This window comes from Primulina tabacum, chromosome 15 (assembly GCF_025594145.1).
Source record: "Primulina tabacum isolate GXHZ01 chromosome 15, ASM2559414v2, whole genome shotgun sequence".
NCBI lineage: Eukaryota > Viridiplantae > Streptophyta > Magnoliopsida > Lamiales > Gesneriaceae > Primulina > Primulina tabacum.
In genome coordinates this window covers 34,242,967-34,255,394 of record NC_134564.1, presented here as the reverse complement: position 1 = coordinate 34,255,394, position 12,428 = coordinate 34,242,967, and the positions used below count along the sequence as shown (strand labels likewise).

Here is a 12,428-nt window from a genome sequence, read left to right as displayed (position 1 = left end):
TGAGATTTTTGTTCTAGATGAGTTATAAACCATCCGCTCTTCTCTCGACATTTTTCGCTTAACATGTTAGTTAAGAAGCTATTAGACCTGGTTAACATGTTGCCGGACAACAAAAACCTTAAAAAAAAAAAAATTCATTAGCATTGATCTTCTGTTTGACCAAAAACAGATCAGTTGGTAATAAAACAAAAAAAGAAGACTGTGTATAATATGGCCCAGTGATTTCTATTTTAGCCCATAATTTCATTGATCACTAATCTACAGAAATGAGTAATCTGGCTGAGCTCCCATCAATTGGTTGGAAATATATAGGCATAAACATTTTTCGTATAAACGAGAAAAATTTGGAATACTGACTTCTTCATTAATTGTAGACCTATCAGGACTCAAGATATCTCGATTAATTAATGTCACGAAGTCATATTATCTCGACTTTTATATATAGGATACAAAATAAAAATGTTATAATTCTCAAGTCATTCTAATTGGACCGTCAGGTTCACGAGACGGGGCAATATAGGTAATAGGTTTAATTTGAGACGGACGGGTCTCAAGTTTAGTCAAACTCGTCTCGTTATCATCCCTAATCGTAACCAGATAGAAATTCAGTTAATTTGAAATAAAAACATTTCCTCACCATATTTAGATAAAAAATAAAACTTTGATGTTTATTTTTAATTATGAAGTAATCGGATTGATCTCAATAGTTTGAAAGTAAAATATTATCTTTATTATTATAATCGACACAAAAATTTATATAAAATCATCTCACATATTAATTTTGTAATACACGTCTCTTATCTAACTTGACTCATAAAAAGTGTTATTTTGCACAAAAACTCCAACGAGACAGTTTAACAAAATAATTTTGTTAAACATATCTTTTATCTAATTAGATTTATTAAAATATATTATTTTTTATGCAATAAATATTACATTTGACCTTAAATTTGAATCGTAATAACTCATATCACCGTTTCATAAGAAAACTAATCAATATTTTATGTGATTTTCCACTATATCAATCCAACTCCTCACTTATACAACATCATCTCTCATTATCTAACACTTTTTTTTTTAGAAAAGACCAATTGAATTTGAAGCAGATACCGATCCTCATAGACAGATATCGTGGACGGTTCAATTGGGGGACTTGGTACTAACTAGGGTTCGCATTATTCTTGTCGCGGGATTAATCAAGGCTTTCCTCATTTCTTCTTTTACACGCAGAGACCCAACAATTCTTGCCGCAATAAATTCCATTAAAAACCCCATTTTTTTTTTTTATAAAAAATCCGACAATTGCAGTGTATTACCTCGTGTACTATGCCCCCTAGCATGGCGACAGAAGATTCCAGCAACGATTCGCGAGCTGAAGAACTCAAAGCCCTGGCCAATGAAGCGTTCAAAGGTAATCTGGCCAATCATCTACCCATATTATAGAATCTAATAATGTCTTGGTGCCAGTTTTATTATTACAGTTGATTTTCGGTGTCAGCTGTTTTACTTTGTTTTTATTTTCCAGCCCGCAAGTATTCTCAGGCTATTGATTTATATACTCAAGCAATAGAAGTGGATGGCGATAATGCGGTATACTGGGCTAACCGTGCGTTTGCGCACACCAAATTGGAAGAATATGGAAGTGCCATACAGGACGCTACAACAGCTATTGAAGTCGACTCCAGATATTCCAAGGTAAGTTTTTGGGTTCTTTTGGTTTTCTTCTTTGAAACCGGTACATGTATTATTTTCAAATATATTTGTTAGTGTAGCTTTATTTTATTTATTTTTTTTAAATACAGGGGTATTACAGACGGGGTGCAGCATATTTGGCCATGGGAAAGTTTAAAGAAGCTCTTAAGGATTTTCAACAAGTGCGGACTGTTTGTTGCGTTTGTAATTTGTTCGCACTTCCTGAAGTTACCTTGATTAGGTTTAGTCAAAAATGTTTCGTCTGCCAGGTTGTTTTGCGAATGATTAAAAGCATGTGCTTCTGTTGAGGTGTTCTGTGTTTTTTAAACCTTTTTTTAGATTGCAAATCAGAGGAAAGAGCTATTTAGATGACCAGGGTTGCATGCTTGCACTTGAATTACCTAAACATTGGACACCATTGATGGAAACTATACATAATATATTAATATGTGATTGAACCTGTATATAACGGACATGTGATTCTCGTTATAACAAGTGTTAGGTTTTTTGTGGCATAAGGACAGAGGAAGGTTCCGTGGAAATGGATAAGATAAATGTAGCATGTATTTTGTCAATACAAACACAATCTGAGAGATGTAGCATCTTAGAATACGCTGATGAGGCTCTCAACGTTAGTAGAGATAATGTATCCTGTTGCTTTATACAAGCAGCATAGACATTGACGTGTAAAACATGATAACTGTATGGAGCTAATAGCTCCATCATTCGACTTTAGGAGTTAAACATGTCAGGTATGAGTTGGCAATCTGCAAAGAGGAATGCTGCTTAAGTTGTGATACTGCTATCTGCTTCGCATATGTATTTGGAAAAAAAAAATTATATATATATATTACTTTTTATTCCTTCAATTTGTGCATATAATCAGAGTAGTAATATAATTGTTATGATCTGCTTGTTGAAACTTTACTTCATATTATATAGGTCAAAAGGATTTCTCCAAACGACCCTGATGCTACCAAGAAATTGAAGGAATGTGAGAAAGCAGTTATGAAGCTAAAATTTGAAGATGCAATTTCTGTACCTGAATCTGAAAGACATTCTCTAGCTGATTCTATTGATTATCACACTATAGGTATGCAATAATGTTATCACTGCCAACTGAAATTCTCCCTCCCTTCTTTCTTTGTGTGAATTTAAAATCTTCCGGTCTTATCTGGTCTACCACCAACACTTTTGTCCCCGAACTTTGTTAATTGTTTGACTCTCCTCTTAGTACGGTTAAATAACTGGAATTTTTGAGAATAAAGTTTTAGGTGGTGTTGTGGTGTTTGGATGTATTTTCTTATATTGGCATTATGAGTGTAACGACCATGGGCCGTAGGTTGACCCAACATGAGCCTCAGTCCACACCCATGTACCAGGTCACCAACACGGTCTAGGAATTTAGGTACTTAAGCCTGAAGGTATTGGGTTCGAGTGTTGGAAGAGGTGAAAGAAACCACTTTCCAGAGTGAGAAATTATATGAGTGACGGTGAATGGGCATGGGCTGCGGTTCACGCTGGACCAATATACGGACTATGACTAATAGTGGTGCATGGGTATGTTGAAGCTCATGATGGGCCAGCGTACGGCCCAGTGGTCGTTAAACATGGGTTATTACTAATGCTGGACCAACTTACGGCCCATGACCAGTAGTAGTGAATGGGTATGAGTTGAGACTCATGTTGGGTCTGCCTACGACTCATGATCGTTACAATGAGAATGGTTTATCGGAGTTTGCTTAGAAACTGTTGCAATGTGTAATGAAAGTAGAGAATATTTTAAACTTGCAAATCGATCGGTGAATTGAGAAAAAGTAATCTAGATGGGCTTCAGAGATGAGAAAGCTTGTTTCTGAATCCCATCAAAACTCAACTTTAATGTTTAGACTTTTAATTCCTAGTCTTTTATCCCTCTCTATTCGAGGGATATTAGCAATGGAAACATTTCAATTTCCGCTTCAAAATATCAGATTTATCGATTAAGCAATATATATTTTGAGATATGCCTTTTGAGAAGTTTTTCTGCTCCTTAGAAGCTAGTTATCCGTGAATTTCTTTGTACTTGATGGCAATGTGTAGGGTCTCTATAAGTTAAATGGTATTTGGTGTTTCTAGGTATTGGATCTCCTAATCTTCCACGTGTTAGCAACTTTTTGTTTCTTAATTTATTGAAATCAAACATGAAATTACGTGGTTACAAATGGACCGACTAAGCATAATAACCTAGGATTATTGACTCTAGGACAGTGCTTGGTGTTTGGACACATGAAACTCGGTAATTTATACACATCTATTTAATCAGTTGCATTCTACATCTAGTTTACCCTACAATTTCTAAAAATTTAGCAACCCCTTTTCGCCCATTTAATAAAAAACCTTGTACAAATGACCAAGATACTCTCGAGTTTTCATGACTTCCTCTGATATATATAACTCAACTTTAATTATTTTGTGGTAGTTGAACCTTCAATTATTAAGCATATTATATTTCACATTTTTTTCTCCTTTCTAAGAATTATCATTTATCTAAAAAGTTGGGTTTTAATCATGGACTAAAGTGAGAATTGAAAATGTATGTAGGTAATTCTTAACAAATTATTTTTTTGTTTATTGCACCACATAACTTTCTTTTGAAAATTTTTAGTTTAACATTTAGCGAACATTTTTGTTAATTGATTAAAGCATAGTTTTGTACACAGGATATGATAAGTATGAGATATATAATATAAGGATAAATCAAAGATAAGTATGATGGTAAGATAATATATTGAATGTTTGATATGATTTTAACAAGAGTGATTAAATTTATATATTGGATTGTAATGACAAAATTAACCTTATCATAAAAACTTTATTTTTCATTTTTATCGAGATCATGCACTTGCATATCTCAATTCTTAAATTACGATATATATGCGTGTGTGTGTATATGTGTTTCATTGTCATAAAACAATTATAAATAAAGTATTTATCAAATAATCTTATATATTTTAAAATTTAAATTTGTTGTGTGCAATATGCTAGTTCGTTTTTCACTTTTTATATATTTATTTTATTTATGTTTTACGTTTTAATATTTTTTCATGAGTTTATAATTTGATTATGGATATTTTAAAATAAATTATTGGCGAAATTTCGAAATATCTCAAGTTTAATAAATAGTATAGATTAATTTTAATATTAACTATTTAGTTTTAAATTTTAATAACACAAATATATTTTTAAAATTTAATAAATTATGTATGCCCTGACACAATATCAATAGCAATTTTTTTCGAAAGAATATCTAAAACTAATTTAAATCCCAATGCTTGAGAAATGGGGGCAATAATGTCACTTCACAGAATTTATTATTTATCATGGAGATATCCTTACACATTAGAGGGATGTCTACTCCATAATGGACCAGCATTATCACGGGCCCATCCAATTTTTATGGGCGGTTAAAAAATGAATCAAACATAGGATGAAGTATGATAACTTATTAATCATTTAGTTATCAAGTGTACCAAACTATGCCTAAGTGTAATGGAATATTGACTATTATCATGGATGCTGACAAAGGCACGGGAAAAAAGTTAGGAAATTTAAAATTTTCTTGATTTATTGTAATTTTGATAAAATAAAGGGGTAATCACTAAACATTAAGGATATTTCATTATATAAAGAAAATAACAAATGTATCAAACCATAATAGAAGTTTGTTTTTTTTCAAAACCAAATTGTAATAGTTTGGTGATCAAGTGTCATACAATTAGTTCAGGAAACCCTTATACTTAGTCTTGTTAATGAGTATGTAACTATGGATGTCGGTAACTCGTACACTTACTAGCATATTAGTATTTTATCATTATAGGGGATAGGCCAGGCTCATCTTTTGTTTTCCTGAAAGCTACTGCTGTAGCAGCAGCAGTTGCTGTAGTGGCAGTATATACTGGGGATAAAGCAGCCATAGCAGTGGCAGCGAGAGCCATGGTTATGATATTGGTGTTCTGGGTAACATTTTGGCATGGTAGCCGCAACAAAGGTGTCTTTACCAAGGGTCAAACATTTGACTTAGGTAGAACTTTCACGATAAAATTACTTAATGAGGAGATATAAAAAAAACTTATGATCTTCTTAGTTGAAAAACTTGACCTTTTAATTGTGGATAAAATATAAGTTCTAGGTGAATCTGTATTCAAAAAATAGTTATAACACAGCTAGATCTTATCATCTCTTTGATGTTGCTACCTAATATAATTGTGTTTGTTGACCTAAGGAACTTTTAGTAATCGGAGATTAGGGATCTGTTGTTTCAATGGTGCTGGTCTAACTTTGCTGAGCGATTAGTAGTAGAGAATTGCTATCAAATAGTTGGGCAAACCACGAGTAATTGAGTGCTCTCAAGTAAGGTTTCAAAATTTCACCAGTTTATCAGCTGTAAAGTTCTAAGTTTCAGAAGGAAATGTTTGAAAATTGATTTGTTGAACTTTCTTAGGTATAGAATGTGTTATCTGATGACTGATGCTGTTTATTTTTTCTCTTATTTTCTTGCCAAGTTAAAAAATTTATTCTTATCGGACGACTTTGTGGTTCCTCTCTAATCTCGGGACTGCTTTGCGAAGCTTCTGCATCATGTGGTGAATTGGGCGGGTTGTGTGGTATATCAAACCAGACATAATCTAAAATAGTATCCTTACTGGAACCTAACACGAGTCCTAAAAAATTGGCGTGGAATCGCTGATACCTGGGTTATATTGGATATCTGAGCGATGTTGGGTGGCGGCGAGCAAAGTTATCTGATGACCCTGGTCAGCATAAAATTCGGAATTGTTGATGGTTTTGAATCTTAATGAAGTAGTTTGAAGTTGAATTTGGAACTATTTTGAAATTAAATAAGAAGGTTAGATTCTGGAAACCAAAGAAAATAGCTGGGAAAAAAAATTTGTTCCTAGATTAGACGATTGGACCAAGAACCTTGTGGAATATCCACATGATTTGTTTATATCTCACTCTCTGAAGAAAAGCATTGATAAAAATGTACTCAATCATACCTGGGTGTTGGTTTCTGTATGAGACTTTTGAGAACAACAAAAAGAATAGTCATGTCACGTTTGATGAAAAAACACGTTCACGACACACAACCAATTTTGACTAGCTCTGCCATCTCATCCTGCAAGAAACTAAATTCAATTGTCCAGTTCATGGTTCTAGAATTGAAATAACATCATTGAAACCGATCTCCTTCTAAATGCCCATTTAAATTCATGATCATGGTACCACTCTACCACGTATGAGAGTTTTTTGGGCTGAAATTTAATTGTCTGAATCTTGATAGTCTTTGGTATATTTATGATACTTAGTCTCTGATAATTTTGTTCTTGAAAGGGTGGGGCTCAAATTGGATAATTTGAATTGATTAAATAACCTTAAGTTATTTAAATACCAACCTATCTATTTTTTAAAACACATTTCCTCCCTTTCGAATTAATGTTGTTTGATAATTAATCTGATATGACTTTTACCTGGTATTATGTTGGAAATTTTTATGTTATCTTTTTTTTTTGCTTTCCCTAAATCCCTTCAAGTGACTTGAATCCATAGCATTTATGATCTGGGTTTAAGGTGCTTACCAACAGGCTTAATATTGCCGTTTATTTCTTGACGTTATCTGTATGCAATTATTCTTAAAGAACGCCAACTTGCTAGAACGTCTTATGAATATTTTCTGCTTCATGCTCTGTATTCCTTTTACGATTCATAAAACTGGAAAATTAACAATGATTGTCTTTTCTGTTCTTAGACGTGGAGCCTCAATATACTGGCGCTAGAATAGGAGATGTTGTGACTTTGGACTTTGTGAAGAAAATGATGAACGATTTCAAGAACCAGAAGTGCTTACACAAAAGGTATACAATGGTACATACATACTACTTTGACTGTTATATGCTGTGAGTCTTGTGTCAAATTTTAAAAAACTCTATATTTTGGAAGGTCCAAGTCTTCTATGTCTAGTTTTGTAAAATAATATTTTATGGAAGATGTTAGTATTTAGATATGATGGTTACTTTTCATTACATTATAGATATGCCTACCAGATTGTGCTGCAGTTAAGAGAAATGCTTCGGGCATTGCCATCTCTTGTTGATATCAATGTTCCTGATGGGAAACATTTCACGGTGTGTGGTGATGTACATGGCCAGGTGATTCCTCTTCCGTCATTAATTTTCTTGGAACATTCTTGTTATTGTTAGCTTTACCTTATTTCGTGAGCGTCACTTGACATAATAATTTTTAAATGCTTGTTCGACAATTGTTTCCTTGGTACATGTAAACTTTATTTCCTGAGGACATGCACTCTTTAATTTTGTGGTATCAACCTCTCTTGGTATATTCTGGTCAAAACGATTTGTATGCTTAAGTATGTTAAGAAGCTTGTAGCACATTGCTGGGTATAGTGGATTTATTGAGATAACTTTCCAATTCTCTTTAGTGTTTGGAAGGTGTATTACCAAAAGTGTGTTTTGCATGTGAAAATCTATTATGCATAGTATGCTTTTGGCTCATGCATCTAGCCTTCAAATGATGGGCTCAACTTTGAAAATGCTTTGAAATCGGTTTAAGTTTTTCTCTTGTTTTGTATCAATTATTGTTTGTGTTGGTTGCTATGTGGTTTGGATTTCAGTTGACATATCTCTTTTAGTTTGACATGCTGCAACTACATAATTGGTATTTTTCTTTTAAAAACATGTTCTATATGTGTATGTTTATATATGTATTGGTGGCTCATATTCGGTGATTGCAGTTTTACGATTTGATGAATGTATTTGAGCTCAATGGGCTTCCATCAGAGGATAATCCGTATCTGTTCAATGGAGACTTTGTAGATAGGGGTTCATTCTCTGTTGAAGTGATACTCACACTATTTGCCTTCAAATGCATGTCGCCATCAGGTATCCTCCCTTTGTTCTTGAATTTTGGATTTTGTTGCACTATACCTCAGTCGTTGTTAGGGGTATAAACAGACTGAAACAACCGGAGTATTATTTATTTATTTTCTTAAAATTGATCTATTCTCAAAAAATTTCAGCACATAGGATTGGATCTAATAGTATTTTTTTCGCAATGGTTTCAGCTATGTACCTTTCTCGAGGGAACCATGAAAGCAAGAGCATGAACAAAATATATGGTTTTGAGGGCGAGGTCAAGTCAAAATTGAGTGATAAATTTGTGGAACTATTTGCTGAAGTGTTTTGTTGTTTACCTCTGGCTCATGTCATAAATAAGAAAATTTTTGTGGTCCACGGAGGACTTTTCAGCGTCGATGGTGTTAAGCTCTCTGAAATCAGAGCAATTGATCGATTTTGTGAGCCTCCTGAGGAAGGTAAGCAAAAAATGCGGTGGTATAATTATTTCTTATTGTCATTCATTTGACTCTTCTGGTTGTCGTAGGCTTGTAGCATGTAGCCTTATAAAGTTTTTTCTCCCGTAAAAAATTTAAAGAAAAATACTTCGAAGATGTTAATTTTTTTTTTTACCCATTTCCGTTATGTTTACCCAACGTTGCTCTCATTGACACTCTTGAAAAAATTGACCTCTTTTAACTGAAGCTTACTTATATGAACTCTAGTATTAATGGGTACCTTAACATGGATTTACCACTTTAACTGTTAACGGGTTTGGAGGTGTTCTTTATATGCTCGTGTTTCATGAAATATCTTTTGACTGTGGCTTATTGTTCTGAGTCAATACTCTCAAAATTCTTGATGATTGTTCTCCATTCCTCGCTCTTTTCTTTAGGAAGACTTCAAGTAGGATCCTAGGATATTAGACACTTAAGTCAATAATAAGGGACCGAAATCAGGACTGGGAGTGGATAAGAGGTATTTACTGAAGTGAGTGAGGAGATTGTACCGATTGAATAGTTCTGTTCATTTGTGAACGATCTATGAACGTTCTTTACTCAGTTTGAGGTATTGTAACTCCTGTTTGCTTTATGAAATCTCTATTTAGAGATGTCATATGTTGTTGAAGTTTCATTTTAAGAGAACCCGAAAATATAGTTCCCGAATTTTAAAATTTGGGTTTATCTGGTCATGGATGGTTTTTTTAAACATTCATTTTTAGGTGAAATCCAAAAATATATTTTTTGAATTTCAATGTTTGGCTTTATCTGGTAACCCGATTAAATGCTGTAGAAAGGTCGTATCATTCACGGCCAGTTCTGGCCCTTCTATGAAAGCTGATATTTTTTAACACATAATTTTCAGTATAATAATTTGTTATACATCCTAATTTTTTTTTTCCTTTTTTACATTGTGCTGTGGTTGTTGAAGCCTGGTTGTACCCGCTGTTCCTTTCTTGATAAATATATCCTATGTTATGAAGTTGCAGCAACACTGCATCCAATTCCCCACTTGTGTAAAGTTGCAGTGTTGATGACATCTGAAGGAACTATTTCAATGTCGCTGCTTTGCCATCTAAATTTTGGATAAGAATTGGTTTCCTTTTATGGTTTAGTAATCGATAAACAGGGTGCTGCTTTGCCATCTAAATTTCGGATAAGAATTTATTTTCTTTTATGATACTGTAAGCGATATATATGGTTGCTTCTAACATTCTAGCTCTTGTGCTTTTTTGCTCACTTGAAGGTATATCTTGTTATTCTTCTTAAAGATGACTGCTTCTGCAGTTTTCATAAGATAAATTTTTTAGACAATTAGCAATCACTGCAGCATGTTGAACTGTGCATTATCTAGGGTGTTATGGCAGAAGTCATTCGTTTCTTTTCTATGTTATTCAGGGTTGATGTGTGAATTGTTATGGAGTGATCCACAACCTCAACTTGGGAGGGGACCCAGCAAGCGTGGCGTTGGTCTTTCATTTGGTCCTGATGTAACAAAAAGATTTTTGCAGGACAACAATCTAGGTTGTTTTCTATGAATTTTATTCAAATTCACCGCATTGGCTGTGCACTTTATATTTTCACAAACAAAACATCTTCAGCTCAATTTGTTAATGATTTACAGATTTAATAGTGCGGTCACATGAAGTTAAGGATGAAGGTTATGAGATCGAGCATGATGGAAAACTTATCACTGTGTTCTCTGCTCCAAATTACTGTGATCAGGTTATCTTGTTGTCTCAATTCATCTTGCAAGCATGTACGCGGACGCCAAACTGGCTTGTATAATTATATCTTGCTTTTGAATGTTTGGATAGTTTGTTTCCGTCTTTATCTGATAGACAAATCCTGTCTTGAGCCTTCATAAGCCTGCCACAAAATGCTGTTTAGTCACTTTAGATGGTGAAATGCTGAGCAGTCCTTGAAGATTGGCCGGTTAAACTTCACCATGCCTTGGATTCCTGGTGGTTTACTTTAAGTACGAGAGATTTCCTACGAATTAGTTGATTTGAGGAACAAACTGTTCCATTGCATCCCATCAAAACTCCCACCCATATTTAGCAGACAAATTGAAGAGGTGCTAAATTTAAAGTGATCTAAGTCTAAAATCTTGATTGCCATTCGGAAGTTTTCTCGACAGATGTATTCTCTTATGTTTCCTGTAGGGTCTACTGCTCGTTTTGAATATTCTTCGCTTCTTCATTGACCTTGTTGAATCCCTGTCGAAAACTTCCTTGATTTAGGAACTTGGTAGAGGAACTGATCACACACTGACAGGCTTTGTCCATTGACATTAAGCTGATCAACAGATTACAAGCTTTTTGTCATGCTTTTGGAATTGTTTGGCGTATGTTTTCAGGACCTTTTGAATATGGTAAAAACTCATTTATGGGCATCAAACGAGGTTTAACATGCACTTTTTGTAAAATGTCAAGTGGATGACTTTGTGTTCTTAACTCGATCTGTATTTTTAGGTTCATCTGGTGCTCGTTTGTTTTAAAACTGCAACTTTGCTCAAAGATTAATATTTTATCTTCTTGTTGCAGATGGGAAACAAGGGTGCCTTTATTCGTTTTGAAGTTCCTGATCTGAAACCAAATATCGTCTCCTTTTCAGCTGTGGTTAGTAGCTTCCCTCCTGCACAATGCCCCTAACCACATACGACAATTTAAAAATGAAAATTGTTACCACCACCCTTTTTTTGGTGCTCCTTCTAAATTTAACCTGGATGGCTGTTTGAATCCAAGCCTGTGAAAATAACCACCCTGTTCCATTTTAGCATGAATTTACACTATTATGGTTAGAGCACAAATTTTGACAGTGAAATCTTTTGATCAATTTGCAGCTTCACCCAGACGTCAAGCCAATGGCATATGCAAACAATTTTCTGCGAATGTTCTCATAAACCATGATCCCTAACTTGCGCTGCTTTATATATCCTATCTCGCGCGCTTGTTACCTAACAAGTGAAAAATAGCAGCAGAAAGGCTGAAAGAATTCGTTTACGTCAAGGAAGATATGTGTATGTTCCTATACAGACGACTCTTTTCTGACTTGCCACAATGTGGATTTGAAAGTTATAGGGTAAGCAGGAAGGCAACGCACAGCGGTTGCCATCATTTATATTCATGTTTTTTTAATTATGCTCATTGTGATTTGAATTTGCGTTGGATATCAATGATAAATTTTTCCTTTTGTGTTGCGTATTAAGGATTAAGCTTGGGTTATATTTTTCAAAAAAATTCAAGTCTATATCATTTTTTCTTTCACAGTTCACAATAGAATTATATTAATTCTTGAGATGGTCGAGCTCGAGTTTGAGTAATCCAAAACTTGTAGTGCCCAA

At 34.1% G+C, this 12,428-nt stretch overlaps 1 protein-coding gene across 2 annotated transcripts; it reads left to right on the top strand.

Moving 5' to 3' along the window:
* The first annotated feature begins 1,080 nt into the window (after window positions 1–1,080).
* LOC142526651 (serine/threonine-protein phosphatase 5-like) lies at window positions 1,081–12,292 on the top strand. Of its 2 annotated transcripts, none has more exons than XM_075631174.1 (12): window positions 1,081–1,411; window positions 1,526–1,695; window positions 1,803–1,896; window positions 2,635–2,785; window positions 7,481–7,586; window positions 7,763–7,880; window positions 8,483–8,630; window positions 8,813–9,061; window positions 10,481–10,606; window positions 10,707–10,807; window positions 11,629–11,703; window positions 11,928–12,292. In XM_075631174.1, exons 2-12 carry the CDS (start codon window positions 1,577–1,579, stop codon window positions 11,985–11,987), a joined length of 1,347 nt encoding a protein of 448 aa, XP_075487289.1. In that variant the 5' UTR covers window positions 1,081–1,411; window positions 1,526–1,576; the 3' UTR covers window positions 11,988–12,292. The 2 variants fall into 2 exon arrangements, with proteins under 2 accessions (XP_075487289.1, XP_075487288.1); XM_075631173.1 differs by having other exon boundaries at window positions 1,082–1,411; window positions 1,803–1,874.
* Window positions 12,293–12,428: the final 136 nt, after the last annotated feature.

Coding starts and splice junctions, on each gene's coding strand:
- LOC142526651 (XM_075631173.1), top strand. CDS start 1,327: ATGCCCCCTAGCATGGCGACAGAAGATTCCAGCAACGATTCGCGAGCT. Junction 2,786..7,480: donor TATTGATTATCACACTATAG/GTATGCAATAAT, acceptor TTCTGTTCTTAG/ACGTGGAGCCTCAATATACT. Junction 10,607..10,706: donor TTTGCAGGACAACAATCTAG/GTTGTTTTCTAT, acceptor AATGATTTACAG/ATTTAATAGTGCGGTCACAT.